This window comes from Vollenhovia emeryi, unplaced genomic scaffold (assembly GCF_000949405.1).
Source record: "Vollenhovia emeryi isolate VEMERY1.0 unplaced genomic scaffold, V.emery_V1.0 DF939182.1, whole genome shotgun sequence".
NCBI lineage: Eukaryota > Metazoa > Arthropoda > Insecta > Hymenoptera > Formicidae > Vollenhovia > Vollenhovia emeryi.
The window spans coordinates 270,354-296,380 of NW_011967184.1; the positions used below are offsets into that span (position 1 = coordinate 270,354).

Here is a 26,027-nt window from a genome sequence, read left to right on the forward strand (position 1 = left end):
TTTATGAGTTTTCTGAAATTTTACCGTACATTTTACTAATAAAATGTATGGTAAACTTTAAAAACATTTTCATAAAGTTCTTCAAAATGCCATATTGTTCCACGATTACACGATTTTCAGGGTAAATATTAAGAGAAAATTCCCTCCGAGTATGGCTTTAAGTTAAACATACAGTAATTTATTGAAATATATTTTTATGAATTGACGAATATTTTTACGAATTGATAAATATTTGCTTGGCAGCCGGTGATCGTTGCACATAGTTGAACCAAGAGACACTTTTCTTTCCCAGTATGCATAGTATAAGAATCCAAACCAATGAGCATCGGGCATTGAATCGCCATATTGATCTACGTAACATGCTCATTGGTTTAGACGGTCTTACGTTATGCACATGCGGTTATGCAATTTTGTATGCGATAGGCCTGTGTTGTCGTTTTTGTTAACTACAAGTATGAGACGTTTCCGGAGCCTCGCGGTCCCGTGATTTGAACCTGACAGTCAAATTGGAAAGCTCCTTTTGTCGATCGCGATCACAAAGCGAATGCCGGACCGCAAAAGCGTTGTTCACGGACGCTACGTTTGGGCTAAACGAATGTACGTGGGCGACGATACGCCCCGAATGAATGCGAGTTTCTTGAATGAGCCCCGGCGCGATTCCGATCAACGCGGACGGTCGCTTTCCAGACAGGAAATGAGCTCGCGTCGAGTCGAGTTCCACCCGGTAGACGGAATAATCGTTACGATCGACCGCGGGATTTTCAGATCCATTAACGCGCCGCTGGCCGTCAGCAAGCGGTTTTCCGCGAGCGGAATTAAGAGAGAAGCCCGCTTCTTCTCGCCCGCGATCGGATTCGCGACGATTTCCGGCGATGGTGGAGACACTCGGTGCAAATACCTCATATCCGTTACCGGAACGTCGTTAGAAAGAAGAAATTTTCGCCTCTCGCGAAAATGAATTCGTTTTGGAAACGAATACGCCATTTCTACGACGTACCGCGCGATTGTTAAAACGTTTCGACAGCAATTACACGGATGAAAGAAGACAGCTTGTAATAATCTTTGCAGGGGAAGATTTTTGTGATTAATTAATTGATAACACGCGAGCGATATCTCGAAGGAGATCGCGTGCTCCTGATTCGCCGGACGCGAATCGATAAGGTCGCGTCAGCGGTTTCGCCGCCCTCGATAAAATTAGCAACATTACGCGAAACATCCTCGTGGTTGGTTCCAGCTTTTCCTCATTAGCGAGTCAAATAATCGCGCAACGCGCGCCCAAGTGCCAAAAGTTTCCCACACTGGCGAGACGCCGTGGTAAAACCATGCCCTAATATCCGCGTGAAAATCGAGGCCGCGGAGGGGACCGTCACTCCCAAGTCCGCGAAATTCAATCACTCGGAGTCGCAAATTTAATTGTAAACGGCGCAAGCTACTGACACGTTTAATCAGCTGCGCGTTACGCGCAATATCGACGCGCGAGCAAATAAACGCTGCGACGCGTCGACAGGTATGTACACATGTACACGCATAGGGGAGACTTCGGAAAACGCTCTCTATTCATTCGGGATCGAAAACTCGGTTGACGCGCGATGTAAAATTCAAACAAACAGCCCGGACAGGATCGAATTATACGCTCGCGCGCGCTCGATACCGGCCCGATCCCCGATAATTCGGATTAAATCCGAAAGTATCGGCTGCCGCGTCGCGTCCGCGGGTCCGCTCGTTCGTCCATTTAAAACGGGCAAACCGAGCGCGGGGAGCGCGAGGTGCCGCGACGCCCGAGAATCGTCCCAATTAAATTAATTTCCCGATTACGGCGCAGTTTGCAGGCGGGGTAACTGCCGTAAGCGACCCCGGGATACGTAAAATACGCCGCCACACGCGCGCGTGTCCCCCTGGGTCGCGGTGCTGAAGCGTAATAAACAAGCGTGTACAGCGAGCGGCCGGCGCGCACAATCTGGACATTGATTTTGCGCCGATTAATAATGCACAAGCGGGGGGCAATTAAATTATTTAAACTACATTAATGTCGAATCGCTATTAAATTAATTGCGTGCCTCTCGGCCGTTATTTCGCAACCGCTCGAAACAATCTCAAAACTGTCCGCGAGAGCTGAAATGTTAGCGTCTGAATGATTTTAATTTTTTTATTTATGACGAAAAATTTACCTCAGCCAGGGTTTGAACCTGGACCTCCTCACTAGGTCTCACCATTGGACCACCGAGGCATGTGGTAATAGATAGATAGATACTGAATTTATTGATTCCCTTAGGGTTCCAATCTTATACAAATCTCATACAAAAATCTTACTTGGCATGCGGTAATACTTAAATACATTATATTGATTCCCCTCGGGGTTACAAGGCGTTTTTGAAGGAACGTACCCAAACCTCTTATAACACCTCTCTCTATTTCCACTTCGCTATGTGGCGATCGAACGAAAACCAACAATGTTTTGTTCGGTTTTGAACCCGGGTCTTCGGATTACCAGACCAGCGCACAATCATCTGCGCCACGATGGCATGCGGTAATATTTATCGCAATAAACAGTCTGAAGTTATTTCACGGAAGTCACATATCGCGATTAAATTCGAAATAGAACTGCGCGCCGACATAATTGTCAGTCTTGCAACACAGAACAAATATTCCTCTCTCCCCCCCCCCCTCCCCATACAACTAATGAAAATGAAACGTTTTTTCATCCAGCGTAATTAAACAAATTCATAAAATTCATAAGGCTCTGACCGAGGGGGAAACCACTGAGGGCATTGCGGGATTACTAGGCATTTTTCAGGCACTTTTTGGGCACTAGGCCTTGCTAGGGTATTATAAAGATAAAGTAAGATAAAACAAGATAACCGGGCATTAGTGGGCATTGGTGTGCAAGATTTTATATTCAAGACCGTCTTAAGATCATCTTTAGATATTCCGTAGCCGATGAAATGTTCCATACAGCGTGTTTAGATAAATTCAAGACGGTCTTGAACAGAAGTTCCGACTATGAATACCGGCCTACATCGCGTTCCTGGGAATGCGCTGATAAACACAGCAGGTACCTCACCTGCATCTCCTGGCTGGCCTTGCGCCGCTCCAGCCAGGATCGCACCGCGGTCGATATATCAATCCCAATTAACCCGCGCCGTCTCGCTTTCCGCGAACCGATGATAATCGACGATTCCTAGACTCGCAGAGTGGCGCATTTCTCCGACTGTCTTGTTTTCGCTCGTATCGCGGTTATATACGGTGCATTTCTCCCGTTAAAAGCTGAACAACAGTATCGACGCAACAACGCGGCGTAAAAGTACGAACTGCCGAAAGAGACCGGAAAAGTAACGTCGAGTAAGCCTTCGTGGAAATTCGGACGCCACCTTCTTCCTACGCTCTCTCAAATCTCTTTCCCTCCCCGTCCAATTCGATCTCTCGCCCCTCAAAGAAACGCCAGCGTCCCGACGCTACGAGGTTTCGCCAGAAATTGTTCCCTTCGATCGCCGAATACTTTTCGACACCCTGTACACCTCTCTTTTCCCTCTTCCCTCGCGTCGCCTCGGGCTCAGGTAAGTCGCGATCGATCGGCAAGACCGCCGACGGATGAATGGCGAGTAATCGCGAGACTCGTCGGCGAGGGAACGCGAGACGGCCTGCGGAGCTGTAGAAAGAGGCCTTCGCTCGTTACGCAAATACGCGGAGACGACGGAGGCGGAGGGTGTCGGCCTTGGCGAAAAGAGCAGACCTCGCCGGCTGTTCGATGACCTAGAGGCAAGGTGGGCGGGAACGCGTGGTGGACAGGTAATCTGAGATAACATCGCCCCATTACGCACCTAAATCGCGAATTAGCCACGTGGGAGGGAGAGGGAGAGGACTCGTTGGCCAAAGTGGCGCACCGAGGCGCGTATCCGGGCGCTCCGATGTTAACATCGCTACGAAGGGCTCCGCGCTCGCGACCAGCGAGTTCTACGACTCGTTGCCGCGAGAAAAATTACTGCGCCGTTCGCGGCGCGGCTGGGATCGGCAGCGGCGCGGCCGCGTATCGATTGCCAAATTATCGACGCGAGAACGTGGAAACGACGTAATTACGTAACAGCGTCCGCTTCTTACGTGTTTCCTGAGATAATTTCCGAGCGTGGTCCAATTGGTGGAGACGCCCGCCTAGAGCGTAGGGAGGTCCAGGCTCAAACCCTGGCCGAGGTATTATTTTTCGCATTGAATTTCTTTAACTACAATTTGCCCAGCCATGGGTCGTCATGTAATTTTCTACGTTGGATAATTCCCGAGGTTATCGCGGGATACAATTTCACAGGAAGGGAGGGAAAGGTTTTGCCATTCATTCGCGGCTGTCGCAAAACAGATCCGACAGCGCGTTCGCTTCCAGAAACGGGACGATCCTCCCTTCCGCGTAATCGGCGTCGCGTCCAACGACAGGAATCGAGCAGTCTTAATCTTATCTCTCTCTCTCGGTGACTTGGAAAACTGAGATCCGGGTGTTTCGAAAATTAAGGTGGGACGAATGACGCGCTCGCTCACCAGCGAGTTACGCGCGTCGCAGACGCGTAATTCGCGCACACGTGTGGACGAGCGCCCGTCTCTCGGGGCGCAAAGGTGGGCAACCTTTCAAAGGCGGCTCCCGCCGCCAAAGCGGAATCTCCCCCTGACCGTCGCGATCGTACGCGCGTTATCAATCTCCCGTTGTCCGAGGGAACGAGAGCCTCGTCTCGCGCGGCGCGGCGCGCCGTGCCCGCCTCGCGCGACATTTTTAAACCGCGCCGAAAGACGATTACGGCACCGCGAGTAATAACTCTTACGGACGACCGCTCTGTGAATAAGGGTTAAAAGAATCCCGGGGGAGAAAGAAAGAGAGTGACCGAGAGAGACACGGGGAGAGGGAGTTCTGGACGGAGATGGGGAAAAAAAGCGATCGATGCGAACGCTCGGGCGAGCGCGAGCTCCGCCGTCTGCCTCCCCCTCCCGCCCCTCGTCGTCAGTCGTCGTCAACCGTCACCTTGTAATCGTCCCTGCTTATCGGCCGATAACCACCCGGAGCGACGCGGATACATCCCCGCGACGCACCATCTCCCCCGAGATGGCCCGGCAACGTGCGAGGAATTTCGTCGCCGGTCGCGAAAGCAACATGGCGGCCGCGAGGAACGAGACGACTGGCACTCCTCGCTCTCTCTCTCTCTCTCTTCCTCGCACGGCGTCTCGTGCGTCATCGGTGCGGCAAGCGGCCGCCTTCAGGCCGTCGATCGCGGCGACGTAGCCGTGAGAGCGAGAGAGCGCGAACGAGAGCGCGAAAGAGCGAGAGAGAGAGTGAGAGAGAAAGAGCGAGAGAGAGAGAGAGAGAGAATGAGCGGACGAATTCGCCGCTCGTGGATCTCGCTGAGAGCGTCTCGCCGGGCGGCGAGTTCCGGGATTCGACTCGACCTCGGCGATCCGCGGAGACGAGGGACGCGCGCGCGACGCGCGATCATCGCCGACGAGATCGCGGAGCGGCGGCGACGAGCCGCCCCGACGTCGTCGGGGCGGCATGGCTACGGGGTCCACACGGGCCGCGTTGCGGCGCACGTCGCGCGATCCGCCGCGGTCGCGCGCGGCGGATCCGCGAGGCCCCCCCGGGGCGCGACGCGACGACCGGCGAGCGCGGACGGCGGCTGGACGCCGCGGACTCACCTTCGGTGCGCTGTAAACGGTCTGGGAAATCGGGCTCTCGACGTGTTCAACAGCTAACGTTCACTACGCGATCAGCGAGAGCTGAATGCACTGGCGCGACTAGCGGAAACCGCCATCTTGCCGGGCGCTCGCGCGCCCGCTTCCGCCGCGCCGCGGCGCGGCCGTTTGAATCGCTCGCACTCGTCCCCGGGAGCGAACGATATGTGATATCTGTAAAACATTTAAATAGATCTTATAAATATTTCGCGCGTATTTCATAAATATCGTGTGCCGTGCAAGTGGTAGATTAACGGCGCGAGCAATTTTGTAGCGTTCACTTCGGCGGGACTCGCTGTAATAATAAATAAATGAATAGAGATTATATATCGAATTGCATTTACTTTCTCCCAACTCCACCACATTTCCCTCGCAGTCGGGAATTCTGGACTGAAAATTGGCTCCGGAGGTTATGTAAAGACCTCAAAAATTGTTAACAGGTTAATGAATTGTTAGTATCTTTTTAAGCATTAATAAAGAAACAAGTGCCCTGAGAAAAAATTAACAAATTAGCTCTGTAAAAATATAAATTAGAAACAATTTGTGCCGCAGTCTAAAATAATATAAAGTTTCGTAAAATGTCTTCGGTAGATTTTCTCTTACAGACAATTCTTGTGTTGCTGTCTAAAATAATAAAAAGTTTCGTAAAATGTCTTCGATACATTTTCTCTTACAAACAATTTGTGTTGCTGTCTAAAATAATATAATTTCGTTAAATGTCATCGATAGATTTTCTCTTACAAACAATTTTTCTGTTGCTGTCTAAAGTAACATGAAATTTCGTAAAATGTCTTTGGTAGATTTTCTCTTACGAAAGAGCGGAAAAGAATAAAATCGCGAGGGAGAGGGGAAACTGCATTGACTCGAAATCGCTGCATGTGGCGTCCTCTCTGTCAATGTCCGAACTCACGTAACCGCGTAACGTGCGAGCGCACATGGCCAGAGAAAAGCCTGCATAGCATTCGCGGCACGTGTTTGTTGAATCGGATCGATAGTAATTTTGTTCCATTTCCTCGATCAGTGAAAGAATCCAGTTTCCACGATGCCGAAATCGAAGAGAGACAAAAAAAGTACTTTCCCCGAAGTCTTCTGGCGTATTTTGACGCATTTCCGTGCAGAGTTTTGCTTTTAAGCGATTAGTCCGATTGCAGATAACCTCCAAAGACAGTTTACTTTCATGGCTCGGCACTTCCTCGCACAGTTTTATCGTGATAAATTAACACTTCGCGAATGTTATCTTTGATATCTTTGTAGTAAAAGGAATATGTGCGATGTAACACAACTGAATTGTTTCTATTGCAGTTTCTCTCACTAAGACCAATAAAAAGGGTCTAGTCTTGAAGCAGCGGATCATGGAGGATGTCAAGAAATGTGTGGAAGAGTACAGCCGTGTGTTCCTTATTTCCATTCAAAATTCACGCAACACCAAGCTCCTCGATTTACGCGACGAGTGGAAAGACAGTAAGCTTGTATTCGGGAAGCTCAGGATAATTGCGCTGGGCCTGGGAAAGTCGCAGGAAACCGAGGTTGCGGAGGGCATACATAAATTGGCCAACGCAATGAAGAATCACTCGATGAGAGACCAATGTGGTCTGTTGTTCACCAACAGACCAAAGAAGCAGGTATATGCACACTAAAGCCTTGAGTAACACTATTAAACTAAGTTTAAAATCAAAAGCTCAGCGAACGGGATTTCACGCTTTTAAAAATATATGAAGTCCTGTGAGAAAAACGATCGCGTATCGTTAATGAGGCATTTGCGCAGGTAATACAATGGGCGAAGGAATACGGAGAGATGGAGTACGCCCGTTCTGGATTTGTCACGCCCGAAACGGTGGAGCTGCCCGAAGGGCCCCTGCCGCAGTTCCAGCATAGCATGGAACCGCAGCTGAGGCAGCTGGGCTTGCCCACGTCGCTGCAAAAGGGAGTCGTCACTTTGGTCAAACCGTTCAAAGTTTGCCAGGCGGGCGACGCACTGACGCCGGAACAGGCGCAAATCTTGGTGCATATTTTACTTCCCCTTTCCCCCTCGACACACATCGGGTGCGTCCCCATTTCCTCTCGGTACTGCCGATAGTACTCGATAGTCTCGAGCATTCAGTATCGAAGGAAAGGTGCGAATGGTTGCATTCAGGAAAGAATAACCGCTATGTTATTACGAAGGCTACTGAGGTTTCATTTGGAAATGACTTTCTCGGATGCTGAATTCAATAATAGCGGCAGTACTGAGAGAAAATGGGAACACACCCATCCCGTTGATACGTTGAACCATTGAAGCTGTTAATCCCGATGTGTTTTGTAGAAACTCTTGGGTAGACCGCTGGCAGTTTTCAAACTGTTGCTTCTGGGAGTGTACACGAAGAAACATGGTTTCGAGAAACTTGGGGTATCAGATGACACAATGGAGAACGACGAGGAAGAAATGAACGTGGATAACAATGATGATACATGAAATCTGTGTGTATCGTAGCTTTAGAATAAGAGCAACATGTGTATATAGCTTTATATATAAATAAATTTCCTTATTTTTAATCGCTCTTCCCGAACTATTTTCCAAACAGCAAATATTTCACACGTCGTGAAATTGTATTTAAGATATGACAAATGAGTCTCGATTAGTCTGTAATTTGAACATGTCAAACGAAATTTTTAGTATTTTAATTAGTATCGTTTCACGTGAAATATTTAAATAAGAATTCACACATTGATCAAATAAAATATGCTTGATGATGAAATGATAATTGTCTTAACCGCATTTTGGATAATTGGTATATTATGGGTGAGTGGAATCTCGTGTACCTGTAAATTGTCTTGAATTTTTATCATCATACTTTTCTATGCGTAATTCATTGATGTTTCAAACGATACTTCTAGGGCGTATATTATTGGTATTTGTCGCCAAGCAAAGCCAATGATAATAAACCCAGAGTAGTTTTTGACTTCGATTCTGATGCGAGGCACAGTGCATCTTCTATTGAATCCATAGAGTATTCAGACAACGAAGGTACCAGACGAAAAAATTTGCAAAGATTAAAATATGAGGTACATAATTGTCAAAGTTGTCACTTTAGATACGTGCGAGTGAAGAATCCTGAACGTACAACCTGAAAGATTGTAAATTTGATGTAAAATGTTAAAATGTTTCAGCTTAAAACTCGTTGGCCGTGTGAAACATCAATGAGAGGAAGACCTTACAAGTACTCCTAATATAAATTGTGTTCCACGTACAAAACATCCGTATGGCAGGAGTGTGAAAGATGGTTAATAAAACATTGATATAACACAAACATAAAATGTCTTGATAGTTACGCGATATCACGTTACATGATTAACAGAATTCTTATAACGTAGTTTTACTCATAATGTGATAAAGCAATAAATTGATTTTTACAAAGCATTTGTGACGAAAAAGCCGGTGTCATAATTTTTATTATTTTGCGATTCCAAAGGGTACAGGTCATACATTTATTATATAGAGAAGTTTAGGGGTGTGCTAATACTGCTAACAGATGAGAATTAAGTAAACTAAATTCAATAAAACAGGTTGCATCACGATGAGATCATCTTACGGGTAATGTGACACTATTACTGACACGGGAAACTTTGTAAACATATGTCATTTGATACAACATAAATTTTTAATCCTATCCCACAACTCTACTGTGTGAATTGCCTCCACTTATAAAAAAAATTAGATTATTCACAGTAGAAAGATATCGTGCCTAATAATTACGATTACATCAATGTATTCATTACTATTATCTTTTTATCTCCAATTCGTTCAATCCTAGATTCACATATAAAAAAATGGAAAATCCTTTTCATTATGAACAATGATTATGCCATGGTACTAGAACATATAAACAAATTGTAAAAAATACAGAGTAAAGGAAATTATAAACAAGACTGTCTAAATATATTTGTACCAATGATAACGTGTGCTTTTAAAAATAGATAAATACTATAAATTAAATACTAAACAATTGTAAATTTACAGTGTAACATTATATCGTATCATATAATAGTTAAAATAACAATTAATTTAAAGTTTGTTCTAAATCAACAATACAAAAAATATATACATCGTTTTGTCATAAATTCCTTTGTCATTCGGTGCCGTTACATTTGTCTAAATCGAGATGCTTTCAAAATTATTTGTACATTGTTCTGCAATTTTCCTGTTTCTCGTTGTCCTATAGCGAGTGCATTATCATAATATAATAAAAGATATGAGCGCTATTGCGAATGTAACTCTACCCTCTTTGGTTGGATACAGTTGTTGCCTCGATCGCATGACTTGACAAGGACGAGAAGTGTGAATCCGTCAACGTTATTTTTACACATTCTAACCGAACGATAAAACAACAACGATAGCTTAATTTATATGTCAAAAATATTTTAGGTAACATACGAAAGACCAAGAGCTAGTAGAATGTATTTGATTAAAGGAAAACTATGATTTAGCAAATAAAAGTTAGGTCGCGTACGGATTACGGAATACAGAGTAGATTCGTACCTTGTACGATTACCTTAACGCAAGTGTCGAAAAGAAATTCATGCCTGTACACGTTAACTATTTGATAATCCCTAGTTTGATCAGAATATCACAATGTAAATCATTTCAAGAATATGGCAATTTCACAGCACGCTAACTTAATCGAGATCTTATACAAAAATAAATTATAGCTCTCTGAAATTATAACTATCTGAAAATAGGGAACGTAAGTAGTGAAACGCTATCCTACTAATGCATCTCTTACATCCTAGATGAATATATTACTATCGATTACTAAGCGAAATTCCAGCGCGTTTCAATGTAGAAAACTGACGACATGTACGCGGACAATTATATGCTCGTATAAAAGTTGCACGTGTGCAGCAACAAGCGAGGTTCTCTAGCAGGAGCCACAAATATAGACGATTCGCGCTAGGCGACAAAGATTAAGAAACTCCCCTCCCGATTTCCAGAGAGCATTCGACACAGACTCTGACAAAAGTATGCCATTTGGAACAGCTTGCAGACTTCTGAAATATAGTGCGCGACACAAGGCTGGCTGTTAATTACACCGTAAAGCACGCAGCTATAGTGTATCTAGTTTCTAGGCACGCCGTGTACCTTGACAGGTGTGAGTAAACCCGACTACAGAATGTATCTGGTACTATTTAACGCAAAGATTCTTCACTATTTAAATATAACAAATCTGGAATGTTTTACCGCGCATCTCGATAAAATTTAGTCTCCGAAGAAAAGTCACATACTTGTAACAAAAGTTATTCTCATATAAATAAATACATGTATATTTAAAATGATACATGTAAATACATATAAATATATCTAATCATTGTTATAAATAATTACTTAATATCTAAAGAGCAAATCCAATATACGAAGGATTAAATCGCTCACATTAGCGTGACTTTCCTGACGTATTAGACAATCACACCTGCCAAAGTCACTACGATCAACGCACGGAGTACAAAAGTTAATTAAATGTGATAATCGTAGTCCAAGGAAACGACGGTTGTACAACGAAGGAAAGTTCCTTAGGTAGTTTGAGCCTGAGTGTAGAGCTCCTCGAGTTTCGGTACTTCAGGTATCGGATCTCGCCAGTATGCAAAATTGCTGAATTCATCGGTTGCTTCCTCTCGCCACGCCGGGAATACATGATCGACGATGAAGCTCATGTTCGAATACCTGCAACAGGAGAATGGACAAAAATTGCAGCACGTGTCAACGTTCGTAGTCTCGTGCCGTCAGTATGACTGAAAAATGAATGTTTCATTAGCGTCTACAGCTCGTTTTACAACATGAATTAATATGTAAACGATTAAAAAAATACAATAAATCCTTTCAACATATATGTACGTAAAACAAATAGGATTAAAAATCGTAAAATCATGTAAGTTGTGATTAGTATTTTCACACAACTTTTGTAAGTAATTATTTTACAAGAATTCTATAAGAATTAACATTATTAATGTTCGATGGTAGAAGCACAGTTTATGCGAGAGCAATCGTGAAGTGCTTGGTTGAAAAATTATGATACAATAAGCAAATAAAAATGAATATGAGAGACAGAGAGGTGCGATAAACATTTCCCTCGCTTGTATTCACTCAAGCAACAATGTCTGAAAATAGTCATGAGTTATAAGTCACGTTAACGCCACCCCTTTCCTCATTGCTGTCAGAAATGTGTCCCAATGACGAGATTTGTTAGAGATGGCTGAAAATCAAATCATGTCAAGCGGTGATAAGAAAGCAAATGTGTGCAAACAAAACAAGTGCTTACCCTAGAAATAAGAAGATAGGTAGGAGTTGTCGCGCACAACCAAATATTGTATATTCCAAAATATAATATAATATTAGCATATTATCTAATTACGGTCACGTGTTCGACGTATCACATTTAAATATTTATAATTGGAAATGAACCTTTCCTGATAGTCTGTCATATCCATTCATGCGTGCTTACGGTATGAAATACGTGTGTTTTGTACTATGTCAATTATCAGGAAATGTAGCGCAATTATGCATGGCAATGTTCCAAGCATAATGCAACAATGTATTAAAGCCTAATACGCCACTGGCATTACTGCATCAATACTTTAACATAGGTAATCTAATTAATACACCCGTTAAAATTTATGGTTGTGCTATTAGTAGACGTTTGGCATTGGTTGTGGCGGGAACAAGTCATTGACGATATTGCACTGACGCGCATAACTGTAATCACAGAAATATCCGACCTATCAATACCCTTTGAAAAACTTGCGTTTCTGTTCTTTCTTTCAACCAATAACTTCATTTTTAACGCTTAAGCCATAGTTTAGTAAGAAAGACGTCCACTGTCTGTTAATAATCTTTAGCGTATTTAAAAAAATGTTAATCATAAGCTATTAATAAGCAGTAAAAATAATTAAGTACACAGATAATAATGTTAAATGTTATACAGCTATATAATATATAAATTGTAATTAGTTGCATATCCCCATCTGCACATAACACGACTACTTTAAAGTTAGTACGCGTTGCTCCAAATTCATATAGTAAAGTATTTAAAAGTACAAAATACAGCAATTAAAGAATCATATTGACGTAGAGAAAAAAATTTTACAAAGCACAAAAATAATTAAATGTAAAAAAAACAAGTGATTAAATTATTATTACATATATTGTTATTTGCGCAACGATTAAATAGACATATACCTTCGGTTATTGATTTTGCTGTTAGATACTCCTCGACGCAGAAAAGAAACATTATTTTAATAAACGATAACGCGATGTAATACTTACGAAGATTGGAATGTCTGCGTCAATTCGTGCTTCAATTCTCCCCGGTAGTTTATGGTGAAGATCCGCATTATAGGAATGCCTACTGCTCGATACGCCCACACGTCCTGCGCATATAAGAGATTTTTCACACGTTACACATCTGCCAATACATTTTCGGCAAAAAATTCTCCATTATTTTACAATTAATTTCAATAGTCGATAGATATTGTAGGATTTATCGTTCGTACATTTATGCGATTTCCATATCCGGCGTAAAACGGCGCGGAGCCTTCAGGGAATAGCGCCTGAATATCTTTCAGACAGGATATCTTAAACTCTTCCGGCTTCTTCTCTATCACCTCACGATGAAACGCCAAGATCAAGCTTGTAGGATTCAAAAGTAAGGGGCCCTCTGGCAGCGTTAGGTCCCCCTGCCTCAAGTTTCTCAGATACTCCCGTGTTCCTCCAGCCTGGCCGATTGCTCTCGCCGAGAGGTACAGTAGCTTGTAGCCGTTATTCTTGATCTTGGTAAATAATTGAGCAACCCCGGATTGAGCCCAGTCCTTGCCCACTATCGGTAGGATGTGACCCAGGACATCGGATTTCGTAATGGTGCCGTCGATGTCAGAGATGACAATCTTGTCATCCCACTTCCACTTGTAGATATGGCATTTGCAGCGTTTCGTACCCTGGTAAGCAGTGGTTACGCTAAAGACCACTTCGTTAGCGCCGTCCTTCAGATCGAGACTCGCCTGCAAAGAAATTAGAACTCGATCGCTTTTTTGTTCATACGCGATTGTGAACAATGCTTACAAAAGATACTCACTATCTGTTCGGACGACAGTCGCAAGGTTTTACGATACTTTTCCGTGGACTCGTAATACGGTCTTCTTTCCACAGGTATCTTAATACCCGCTGGCTCGTTGTGATTACTGTCCGAGTCCTCACCGCCGCTGTATCCTTCGCCCTCTCCCTCGCGCGCTTTCTCAGTCTTTGTGAGTGTAGTTTCGTTCGGTGTCGATGTCAATCTTGTACAAGTTTCCATTACCTCGGAGCTTGACGAGTCTGTGTTTTGCTCAGTCTTTACTTCCCTGTAAAAATGTAATTCACAGACTTGAAGAATGCACACAAAATCAGATATCAAAAGAAGCTCATCGAGAGAAACTCACCTGTTTGCAGAGGGTAATTCATCGTTTGTCACAGTCTTAGCTTCCAACGACTGCTCAGATGTCTGCACAGTAATTTCGTCATCTGTAACAAATCAAAAGAATCATATTTTGATGTAGTCAAATTTCCAAATATAACTACCTGTAAGATAGGAAGTTTGTTGGGTGAAACAAAAGCTCGAGGAATCTTACTTTGACTAGCGTCCTCTGGTTTCTTGGGAGGTTGCGTAGAACGTCTCCAAGAAAACCACGAGCTGTATCCGCTACGACTCTCGGGCTTGCCGCTACTCTCTCGCTTCTTATCCTCGTGTACCGGCAACGACATGTACAGATTTTCGATTGCGCTCTGCGGCAAGTGTCTTTGGAAAACGACGTAGGTCAACACTATCGGACAGGCTGTAGTCCAATTGTAGAATTTCCCGTTAATTTTCACAATCAGATTCGGGTTCTCGTACAGCTTCGGATCGGTACAGACGTCCTCGAAGTGCAACAAGTTTTCGTTGAAAGCCTCCTTGGACGGTCCACTTTCGCTGTCCAAACCGCCGCACAGAGATATACTTATTTCTACGTTATTATCGAAAATAGGATGCTTCGGTTCCTCGAAATCGCTGTCCAGAGACTTTGGTCCACCGATGGCTCCCTCGACACTGTTGGGACTCTGAGGTAGGCTCGGCCCGTTACCCGACTCTGTATCCTCTTCATCCGCCGTTTTTCTATCTGCAATGAAATACACGTTACACGTTTTTCTGACACCAAACATGAAAACTATATCTCCTATTAACAACCAATTTCGTTAGTACAGAAACCAAAACTCAAGTTTTATTTACAAATGTATACAGCTTTGTTAGTCATTTATCTTTATTTGTTACCACCACAAATAAACTTGAAGATAAACTCTTTCAGTCCCAAAAAGTAAAGCTACAGATTTATTAATTGTATAAAATATTCGCGTAAAGTTCAAGAAGACTTAATCTTTGAAAATCATAATAGAAAAAGATGTAAAGACTTTTGCTTTTAATTCAATAACTGTAATACAAAGGAATGCATTTACTGTTAGTTTTGATGCACTTTACATGCACTTTTAACATGCAGAAGCGAAAGCCAGTTTACCAAATACCTTTAACCATCGTCGGGCCTCGGTGCGAGGAGGGAAAGTACAAAGCCGCAACCTCGGGGTCCAGTTCGTCGGCGTTAAGATCGCTAAGATAAATTCCCTCCGATTCCGGATTGTGTCTTACGCGAGAAGTCTTCTTCATAAAGGAGAACATGCCACTGAGCATAGATCGTTGTGCATCTTCTGCCATTAAAAAAGCGGTTAGCAAACGGAGTTAGCGATCAAGCGACCCGAGTTAGTGTCTTTTCGCGAGGAAAAATAAAAGATTAAGAATTTCACGACACTGACTTGTTAAATTTTGTTGTATCAGAATCAGGCATTATTAGTTTCTCGAAACATGAAGGAATCGACAATGGCATCTTTCAATTAGGACCGTACAATGTGATGTTAATTACGTGTGTGTATGCGCGTGAACGGTGTACAGTTTTATATAAACTAAGGTGTACTAACTGTTGTTCGGTTGGTTAGTTGCTGCCAAAGAGCTCAATGAATTCCTATGCGACATATGCGCCGGCTCAGGAGGAGGACTGGGCAGCTCGCCCCATCTCCAACTCTGCTGGTGAGCCTTGTCGTCCTCCCTCTCGCTACCCTCTTGGGTAATTTTACGCACTTCAAATTCCGTGTCTGACTGAACAGGTGAACTTGGTCTGGAGTCCTTGTTTCTGTTGGACGCACAAGTCAGTAAGTATCCGTGTACCGTAGCGATAACTTTTCTTCGCCAGTAAATAAATGACAGGAATAGAAATTTCATTTGAAATCCACGGTCGAAACAACGTGAAATAAAGAACAATTAATAGTAAATTGTGTCGAATGAAATTCCTAGTTCTATGTCTGCGTATATTCATAATATAAGCGAGAAGTCAACTGTATATACTTGGTAACTTCTGAGTCACTGAAGAAGTGAAAATCGGTCTCGGGTCGTTTCTCAATCGCGTCTTGGGAGGACGTCGTCGATTCCGCGACAGCATTCTTCTCATCGTCCGTCAATGGAGTGAGGCCCTGAAATGTCGTCACCAAATAAGCTCTCGTCTCTACGTACAAGCAAAGTACGCAATGCTCATTGAAACATTACTAACCGTTTCGCTAATTGACTCCTCGGTAAAAACCGCATCGGTCTCGCTCAATTCCGTCTGGCTGCTACTGCCGTTGCTAGTTTTCCTCTGCGAGCCCTTCTTCTTCATAATACTCTTCCTCTTGCGTTTCCTCTTGGTCGAATTGTTACTCTTGCCCTCGTCGACGTTCTCTTCCTTGGAATTCTTCTTGCCCGAGGACTCGAGCGGGTTGCACTCGTCGCTAGACTTTTCCTTACTGCTGCTCTGCGGGTCGTCCGTAATTGGCCTAAAATCATTCTTCACCACGCTGATCTTGCGAATTCTCTCGGACGAGGTGACGGCTACGAAGGACTTTGGAATCGCTGACTTGGGCTGCTCGTCGCTGATAGCGTCCATATCGAATATCTCCTCGTCCTCGTTCTTGTCGCGTTTCTCCTCCCACTTCTCCTCCTCCTTCTCCTTCCAGTCGCTCAGCAGGGCTCTCTCGAAGTTTTGCCTCTGCTCGACCGACAGCTCCGGAAAATTCTCTTTGAACAACCTCTCCTTGTCCTCCGTCTTCAAGGCGGAGTACTGTTCCCTGATCATCTGCTGCTTCTGCTCCGGCGATATGGTGCCGAAACTCTCCTTGAACATCTCGTCCCGGCCCTCCGCGGTCAACGAGGCGATCTGGAGCCACTTCTCGCGATGCTCCGCGGGAAGATCCGAGAACTGCTCGATCAGAAATTTCTCCCGTTGATCGGGCGGCAGGGCGGACATCTGCTCCCATTTCTCTCGCTCCGTGGAGAGAACCGAGTCTATCAGGATCTTCTCCCGCTGCTCCTGCGGCAGCTCCGACAGCAGATTGAATTTCGACGGCGGGAAGCAGTTGTCGGGTATCGGCGAGCAGGCCAGATGCGGCGGAATCTCGGTGTCCGTCGGCGATCCATTCGAGCTCACTTCCTCGACGAAGAACGCCTCGCCGGAGTCGCCGAGTTTCATGTGAATCTCCCTGGGCTCTCCATTTATCTCAATGTCCACCTGCGGAAACACCCCTCGTGTAAGCGGGATCTCAATCTCTCGTGTACAATCACATGTTTCAAAGATATAACATTAATCCGTACAGCACGTCTTTAAGTCGTTGTTTGGCAATTTCTTACTTCAATAAAGGCGCAAAGGCAGGAGTTGCGAGGAAAGATTTGCTCGAAAAAAGAAGCAACGTCACGCAGAAAAGACGGCAGGTAACAATGAAAAATATTCAATTATACAATAAATAAATACACTGCTACGAGTATCGCGACGAAACGTTTCGATGGCAAGTCAGAAGTGTTAGTTGACGCGAAGCCGGGGCGGATAATCTTCTCTTTCTAACGACCCGCGCGGGGATGAACGCGGCGATAACGAGCGCGAACGCTCGGCGCGTACTCACCACTTTCGCCCGGGAGCGCAGCACGCCGAGCTTGCCGAAGCGTACGTGAAAGGGCGAGCACGTGAAGGAGCCGTCCGGCTGCTCGACGACGATGACGTCGATCGCGCCGGTGAGGGTCGCGGCGTTGATCTCGTTGTAGAAGAGGCGGAAGTTGCTGATGATCTTGGCGATATAGTTCATGCTGTACATGTCCTAAGCCCGCGCACCACAGGCCGCGGGACTCGACCGATGGCAAGGAGCGGGGGAGGAGGAGACGCGGATCCGCGCGGAACGTGCGTGCCGTTCGAAATTCGCGGCTGTCTTCAGGTCCGAAGGTCTCCGCGCGCAAGAGAGAGAGAGAGACACACACAGAGAGACGAAGAAAGACAGAGACACTAGACTATTCCGCGCTCGGCGTAGCGTCGACGGCTCTCCGTTCGATTACCTCGAGCCCGACGAGCACCGACGGAATCCCGCGACGACGAGCTGTCAGGCCTGAGCGGCGGCACCACGGACGCGGTTGTCCTCGGTACCGTGACGCCGCGAATCCCCGTCGGCCGCGAGGCTCTAGGATCGGCGATCTCGACGCGAACCGGGAACGAGGCGCACCGACGAACGGAGGGTGCGAGACTCGCTCTCTCCGTAGCTCGCAGGCGCGCGCGCGACCAGCCGCAGGACTCTCTCTCTCTCTCTTTCTCTCCCCGCCGGATCCTTTGTTCCCTCGTCGAGCGTACGTTGACAAGTGCCGCGGCCTGCGTGACACACCGTACCAGCTAGCAGACGGTGCAGTCCAGACTGACGTTGCTGCGCGCTGTGGTCACGTGTCCCGGCCGTGTGCCAATCGACGCGCCGGTCGCACCGGTGGTCGATACGGCCGCACGTACCACGTGGGTCGGCCGGCGACGACTGGCGCGCGTTTCGAACCCCGGAGAGGCTCTTCCGGCGGCGAAACGCCTGGAACAAAGAGACGCGACATCATTGCCCACCTGTGCACGCCGGCCTGCGCGTCCGCGCGCGGCATCGATCAGCCTCGCCTCGGGCGAGCGACGTTGACGAGGCTGTCTTGCCACGTACGGGACGCGGTTTTGTCGAGTGCGTCATTTCGCACTTCTACACCGAGGGAATTTGCTCTTGAAATTCATCCTGAAAATCGTGTAATCGCGCGGGACAACGCGGCGTTTTGAACAACTTTATAAGAGTTTTCTGAAACTTTAAACCGTGCATTTTGCTAGTAAAATGTATGGTAAAATTGCAAAAAAAAACTCTGCAAAGAATCTTCTCTGGCCCTCCTGTCCCTCCTGGAAAGGAAGGCCCCTTTGGGACCCTCTGGAAAGGGAGGAGTTCAAATTGGGAATTTAAAAAATTGTTTAAACCGAGAGTTGGCAGTGCGTTTCACCGAGGCGATTTCGATATTCCCGATAACCACATCTTTTGATCTCGGGGTCAATTCTGTATCTCGCACTACGGTGAAAATGCTAAAAGTGAACAGCTTCGTCTCTTTCCAACCGTCGCCTTAGAAAGAGACTAAAGCCGTTTTAGCATTTTCACTGTGGTGTAAGCAGAGTTGGGAAAGTTACTTTATAAAAGTATCTAGTTACAGTTGCAATTTTTTCGCTAAAAATGTAACTAGTTACAGTTACAAGTTACCAATTCTGAAAAGTAACGCGTTACAGTTACTCAAAAAGTAACGAATCGTTACTTTGCCAGTTACTTTCTTGTAATGAAAATAAACATATCAAATCTGCATTTGAATTGGAGAATGTCGATGGAGGCGTTTATGCGCAAGTGCAAGGCCTAATGGGATCTGTGGAGGTTCCAAAAACATATAAAGCAACTATTACGCTTGCGTCTTTGTCGTAAGCTATTACGTTGCTTTGTGCTCTGGCCCTAAGACGCGAGTCGATGTCGCATTCGTCTCATCGCAAGGCGTCTACGACAATTCTTTGTGCGTCGATTTCCGACACCGATCTAAGTCTTACGACAGAATCGTAAACGACTACGACAAACTTTCTGCTCAGGCCCTTCTACGTTTTCGAAAAAGCCGAGCTCTCATTGGATATCGCTCATCGCGTGAAAGCGCCATAAAGCGGCAACTTCCCGGGTTTCAGCGTTAATTTATTGCCCTTGGAGTGAAATCTGTTTAGTGGAAAATTCATTGTTAGATCGTGAAATCGTTGTGAATAAAAATTTGCGATGAAATTTTCATGTTGAAAACTTCCTGTCTCGTAATAGAGAACTTTCCTCTAATGAACCGAATATGAAATCTTCTAGGTCGCCAGTAATAATTAACAAATCCAGTACACTTTATTATTTGACCATGACTAGCAAAATTTTCTTTTCTTTATTTAAGAAACGCTACGTTTCGACCATGGTTTTCGTTCTTTTCAAGCAATCTAGGAATACAAAAAGTGTTTGATAAAACTTAACTTACAGTTGGACGGTAGTTGCGTTACATAAATTTAGGATTTCTCGAAAATTATCTGTTAGATCTTATATATAAGCTGTACATTATAAAGTTGTTAATAACACATCACAGACTAACAGTATATCAAGGCTGAATATAAACTATAGTCAAATTTTTCGTCACAAAGGATGGAAAGAACTGCGTGAAACAGAGCCAGCAATAGACTGAATTCGAAAGGTAACCGCGATAACTGATATATTTGAGGATTTCTTGAGCGAACGCTACGAAAAATCGCACTTTCGGGGATACTTCGTCGTAACAGAGATGGGATTAGAGAAGTCGTCCTGGCAAATGTAGCCGCGAGGCTCCACCGTCTCTCACCTCCCCAGATCAATCGGGGAAAACCGAAGACACAGCCATATTGCGCAATTATTGCCGGCGAAACGAGATTTTTCCGGAGATCCGCGACACGTTGTCTGTCACGGATCTCCGGCTTATCGAAGAGCAATTTTATCGGCCTGAGATCTCGCTACGTGAGACACACTGCGATCGTTGGACTTTAATTCGACGAAGTCACGTAATCAGGTTTATATTTGGAATTATGCATAAGAGACGGCACATGAACATATCGCGTCATTACTTTTCCGCGACAGCCACGCGCCGCGACGCGGGACGCCGTGTTCTCTTTTCACGTGGACCCGATATGAATGACACAGCAGACCGCACACCGGCCTACTTGAGGGAAGCGAACGCGGTAGTCATCTCCGTCCGCCTCGATGTAACTCGTTGAAAAACAGCACGAATCTCTATTACGGAACGCAGGCGGCACAGAAGCGAACGCTTAATGACATACGCTCTCCTACATTATTTTCAACAAAGGCCCGTACTCCGAATCCTCTTTCATCGATAAAAGCGCCTTCTAAAAGTGACTCGTAGCCAATCAGAAGACTCATTAGCCATTTTTAGAAGCGCTTTCATTAATAAAAAGGATTCGGAATACGCCAAAGTATTTACGTTCTCATTTTTCTCGTCTACCGCTTTCCCAAATTCTCCTTTGGACGTCATTTTTTTCTCTTGCGAGAATGAAACGCCATAAGATCCCACGGGCAAATTTACCCTAGAGAACCGTAAAAGTTTACTTTAGAGGAATTAAAAATTTGGACACTAAACTTTTATTTAAGGTAAAACTTAAAACTTTCTTTAAGAATTGTGAAAAGTATGCGGTATAATTTGTAATACCGCGTGCGGTTTTCTTCTTATGAAGGTAGGAACTTCGACAGGCCATGCTGTCTAAAAATTACTTCAAGAGTCCAAAATTACTCTAACATTCCTTAAGTAAACTTTCAACTTCTTTAAGTGAACTCTCAGATTTGAAGGATTACTTTAAAAAACCTTTAATTTCATTTAAAGTAAATTTTCCCAAGGGATGGTTAATGTTATTAGCGTCTTGAACTAACAACAATTTGGATTTTGACACATGCTGAAGACATTATTTCATTCTCGTTGTAGAAAGGAATGTTGAAGGATAAATAATATTGATATATTATTAATATCCTATGGTAATTTTAAGAAGTTATACACATACTGAAAACGTTATTCCATTCTCGTTGTAGAAAATATTAAAAGATGAATAATATCGATATATTATTAATGTCTCAAAGCGATTTTCAAGTAGTCGGACTATATGCATTTTTATATTAAACAGTAACATAGAAACTTTAATGGGCAACTTTTCGTCTTTTCCATGCGAATAAACGTTAATATTATTTTGCGTTTATCTGTCATTTATCTGCCATCTAAGGCCTCGATCTGAAGAGAGACAACGAGACAAAGAGAGAAAGAGAACGAGAATCGACAAAATCATTATTAAGGAGTTCTTATTCGTAGCGCGGATTTAAAAGTTGCCGTGCAGCGACTCGCGGCGAATTAATGTTTAGAAATGATCGTATCCTCAAAGAACGCGAGCAAAAAGGGAGTGCGGGCACTTGGTATTCGTTTGGCCGCCATCTGATAGACGAGCCACGCGTAGGCGGTCGATGTGAGCGCAATGCAAAAGTCATGAACGTTGCACTTTGTTCGCCGACGCAAGCCGCGCGTAGCCTAGACATTGTCAAGGTTTAATGACGGCACTTTTTTCGTCTCTTTTTTTTTGAAGCTTTCGCGAGTGTTGCCGCGCGTGTGAACAAGCACGAGAACTCAAAGGCGATGCGGCCGGTCCAGATTTCAAATGCTTAGGCCCGGTCTACAATGAGTTGTTAGTCAGAAGTCGGAACTATATGTCGGTCCTTTTTCTTCCACCCAGAAAGGAAAAGGATCAACATATAGTTGCGACTTCTGACTAACGACTAACGACTCATTGTAGACCGGGCCTTACAGATATCTCGTCGTACGATGAGCAAATAAAAGACATTCATCGACCAAGTGTCAACATAAGAACGACCACTTGCGTTTTTTTTCGTCGCGTAATGATTACTTCGCGTCGCACATTTCGCTGATGGATTCTCTTTTTGCGTACCGCAGGGATTTGCCTTCGCGTTGCGTCAAATCCGAATCGGCCTCCCACAATTGATCGTGTTTCCCGCGAACTTTCACGCGTCAGCTGATCCCACTCGCGTATCTCGCGGTAATTAGCCACGTAATTATTGCTCACGATCCGCAATAAACAGCGCGATTGCAGATCGACAAGATCCCATTCAGACCCGACACTTCAATGGCACCCACTGTGAGAGCGTGAAGTTCACCGATAAAATTTCCGTATAGCGCGAGGAAAACGCGACGAGGGGGGGAAAAATTCTCGGTGATCTCAATTTGATTCCCGGTGCCGCGCGCGAGAACAACGATCGTTATTGCGAGGCACTAGCCCGGTTTGTCTTTTACTAGCGAATAACGGCGCAAAAAAGTCGATCACTTTCCTGGGGCTTGCGTAAAAGAGAAGGTTTGCACGCGAGTGAAACGCGACGACAGCTCCGGCCCCTGCGCGCCTGCAACGTGCAAATTATTTTACCACCCGCGTCGTTGCCCTTTTACTAAAATACATACAGTCCTATCCTCCCCTCCGCAATGCCCGATTTGTCACAGAGTACGGACGAACGAAAAATCGAGTCGCGTCCATCTAAAACCAAGAATGGCATTTGCATACGTTTACGTATGCATAATTGCATACGTAAGCGAGTTTGCTATTCACCTCGATCTCGAGAATGCATATGACACTCGCACCACATTTTATTCAAATCTAAAACCGCCGTCAAAGAAATTGAGTGAAGCTTATTGTCGCCAGTAATAGTTAAACAAGGGGAAAATTTTTTGAAAAGTCGACCAGACTGGCAAGAAAATTGATCTTTATTTTAAGTCACGTTTCGACCTTATTAAAATGTCGTGACTTAAAATAAATATCACTTTTCTTGCTAGTCTGGTCGACTTAAAAAAAAAATTTCCCTTTGCCCTCAAAGATATTAAAATTACCCGCAGAGAAGAAACCGGTAAACGCACCGTGGCGATGTGCATTTGAACATTGAGATGAGCCGTCGTCACGTTGCATAATCTCGAAATTGCGTTCGAGTTTAAATCGACTTTACACGGATTACGCAACGATCCTCCCGTGAAAAGTTCCACTGAAATATCGAGTCGAGCCTCGAAGTCGAGCGCCATAAAAGTTATCGCGCGATCGTACCGCTCTCTCAGGAAATATGCAAGCTCTTGCACGAGCTCCGGTCCTCTCGTCTTCTCAACGAGAGAGAGAGATTCACCTCCTTGACCGACGAGTAAGAAAGTATCAGAGGTTCTCAACGCGTCGCGGTAATTTTTACTTTCACTGTTTTCGCTCGGTAATTATTGAATAATAATTTTACCACATCATCGCGTTTATATAATCTACGTAAACCGCATGGAAGCACACGCACATTCGAGTTACGTGCCATCAAATTTTCACGTCGTCACACTGAGAAAAAGGAACTGTTGAGTCAAGAAAATATTTGTTAATTCATGTAAACATTTGCTAATTGAAAAATATATATATTTGAATTTTCTTTTCTTAGCGCAGAGATTAGAAGCGAAAGCGAACGTCTCTGCGAACGAATGTTTCCGACGAGATCATTCCGTGTTGCACAATCAGAGATGAACTGACCGCGAGAGAGAGAGAGAGAGAGAGAGAGAGAAAGAGAGATAAAGGATTCAATCTGACAGCTGGACTGGTTTCAAAAAGCTCAACAATATTTTCGCGAAGTCAGACATGTGTGTACATGTGTGTAGATGAGTACACATGTACTGGGAACTTTGCGACGTAACGTCTGTCCGCCGCTCGTGGCTTTGACGTGACAGACGTAAATCTCGTTAACGTCTGCGTTCTACCAACGGGGGCTCTCGAGCCCCCTATTAATAGCCGCGAATAATAAATGCTTAACGTCGATCGGTCCCGAAACGAGGCAAATCGACGTGTCGCGAGTCGCTCGGGATATTTATAGACGAGAGGGGATACTTGTGTATTGTAAAACGCGTGTGCTTACTGGGGGTCAATTCTGTATCTTACAATACAGCGAAGATAAGCGCGCGGCTTTGTCTCTTTCTAAGGGGACGGTTGGAAAGAGACGAAGCTATTTGCTTTTAGAATTTTCGCTATAGCGTTAGATACAAAATTGACGCCCCGATCTCGAAAGTATCTACCGCAGGTCGCAAAACTGCAGTAGATACAGATCGGCCCAACGAGAAAAGATTTATCGTCACGATTATCCTTGTTGTTGGATGTATATAAAAATTGTACAACCCCCTCGCAATTTATTTCATCGTCTATGAAGCGCTCGTAAATATCAACGTCGTATCTCGGACCTGACACATGGAGATTCGTCGTCGTGAGATAACGAAATAATAAAACAACAATTGTAAAGCTGATTACAACGTGTAGCCTGTTACGCCCACGCGGGCGATCGCGCGTTAAAAGCACGATCGAAGAAACGCACCTCGCACTCCTCTCGAAACAAGACGAAATGCAAATTTAGACATTTGGACGATCGCCTAACGAGAATCCCGCTGTCACGTCTACGGCCAAATGGCGGAGGCGAGCGATTGTTCTCGTTAAACGAATCGGCAATTGTCGGAAGCACGCGAACTTTTAATTCGCTTCCCCGGTATCAGCGGCCACCAAACACCGCCCCGCGTTCTCGAGATATTTTCTTTTGCGTCGGAGCATCGACCCACGGCGTCCCCAACGATTTCGTTATGCAACCTTATCTGCTTAAACCGCAAATATATTGCAATGGCTTTCCGAAGCGTCCGGCAAACTGCCAAGACTCTGGCGAAAGTCTTATCCAAAACGCGAGGCCTTGGAGTCTCGTGTGTGAAAAATCATGTCGTCGTTCCCAAACGAATTCTCCTTGTTATTTAGTTGTTTATTGTGACGCCGATAATAGAAGCAAAATAATACTATAAACTATAAGAGCCCGAGCAGGCACGCTATCTTGTATTCTTTAAGACAGCGTTTTATGCCTTAAGTCTTTGTCTTCAAGTGGCGCGCAATAACTGTCTTGTGTCTTAAGAGTGCAAGACAGACATTCTGCTCTCAAGCCCTAATGTGAAAAACAATTTTGATTCCAGAAAAATCAGGTGCATTGAGAAGCAATTGTTTTCGCGGAAGAGATCTCTATGAAAAAATGACATTGCATTTTTTTTATGACAAACACGTAGCGTAAAAACAGGTACTTCTTATCATCGGTGTACCGTGAGTCATCGTTTGCTTAAAGTCGCTGGTCAAAGTCACACCTGTATATAAGTAATCGTGAAAAAGATAAAAGCGACATAACAAACGTCTAATTCATGCTTATATCTTTGTCTTGCAGGTGCAGAAGTATAGTATAATAGATCTTCACTTGCAAAATTGCATTAAATGATTCGACAACAGACTTCGATTCCGAAACTCTCGAAACATTCCGTCGAGAAACAAAC

General features: G+C 44.7%; 3 protein-coding genes across 6 annotated transcripts in view; 1 reads left to right on the forward strand and 2 right to left on the reverse strand.

Annotated features, from left to right (window-relative positions):
* Positions 1-5,782, reverse strand: part of LOC105562892 (14-3-3 protein zeta) — a 64,668-nt gene extending 58,886 nt beyond the window's left edge. The window contains exon 1 of one of the 2 annotated variants that reach the window (XM_012014048.1): positions 5,665-5,782. The gene's annotated coding sequence lies outside the window, so the exon portion shown is untranslated. The remainder of the gene's footprint in view (positions 1-5,664) is intronic. The other variant, XM_012014046.1, reaches the window with a different exon arrangement.
* Positions 5,783-6,649: 867 nt separating this feature from the next.
* Positions 6,650-8,232, forward strand: LOC105562894 (mRNA turnover protein 4 homolog). Its single transcript, XM_012014052.1, has 4 exons — positions 6,650-6,770; positions 7,003-7,322; positions 7,466-7,702; positions 8,003-8,232. The coding sequence occupies exons 1-4, from the start codon at positions 6,743-6,745 to the stop codon at positions 8,150-8,152; spliced, it is 735 nt and encodes a 244-aa protein (XP_011869442.1). The 5' UTR covers positions 6,650-6,742; the 3' UTR covers positions 8,153-8,232.
* A 748-nt stretch (positions 8,233-8,980) lies between these two features.
* LOC105562893 (phosphatidate phosphatase LPIN3) lies at positions 8,981-18,646 on the reverse strand. 3 transcript variants are annotated; one of them, XM_012014050.1, is made up of 11 exons: positions 17,711-18,646; positions 16,330-17,322; positions 16,128-16,252; positions 15,704-15,915; positions 15,257-15,433; positions 14,332-14,856; positions 14,143-14,224; positions 13,800-14,064; positions 13,222-13,725; positions 12,995-13,098; positions 8,981-11,395 (listed from the first exon to the last, which is right to left on the reverse strand). In XM_012014050.1, exons 1-11 carry the CDS (start codon positions 17,897-17,899, stop codon positions 11,245-11,247), a joined length of 3,327 nt encoding a protein of 1,108 aa, XP_011869440.1. In that variant the 5' UTR covers positions 17,900-18,646; the 3' UTR covers positions 8,981-11,244. The 3 variants fall into 3 exon arrangements, with proteins under 3 accessions (XP_011869440.1, XP_011869439.1, XP_011869441.1); XM_012014049.1 differs by having other exon boundaries at positions 15,257-15,436; positions 17,711-18,645; XM_012014051.1 differs by lacking the exon at positions 15,257-15,433.
* Positions 18,647-26,027: the final 7,381 nt, after the last annotated feature.

Excerpts from the sequence above, each read along its gene's own strand:
- LOC105562893 (XM_012014049.1), bottom strand. The coding sequence starts at position 17,899 with ATGTACAGCATGAACTATATCGCCAAGATCATCAGCAACTTCCGCCTC. Across the intron at positions 15,916-16,127 it reads AGTGACTCAGAAGTTACCAA|AAACAAGGACTCCAGACCAA; the intron begins GTATATACAGTT and ends TGCGTCCAACAG. Across the intron at positions 11,396-12,994 it reads ACGCAGACATTCCAATCTTC|GTATTCGAACATGAGCTTCA; the intron begins GTAAGTATTACA and ends CTCCTGTTGCAG.
- LOC105562894 (XM_012014052.1), top strand. The coding sequence starts at position 6,743 with ATGCCGAAATCGAAGAGAGACAAAAAAA. Across the intron at positions 6,771-7,002 it reads ATCGAAGAGAGACAAAAAAA|TTTCTCTCACTAAGACCAAT; the intron begins GTACTTTCCCCG and ends TTTCTATTGCAG. Across the intron at positions 7,323-7,465 it reads CCAACAGACCAAAGAAGCAG|GTAATACAATGGGCGAAGGA; the intron begins GTATATGCACAC and ends GCATTTGCGCAG.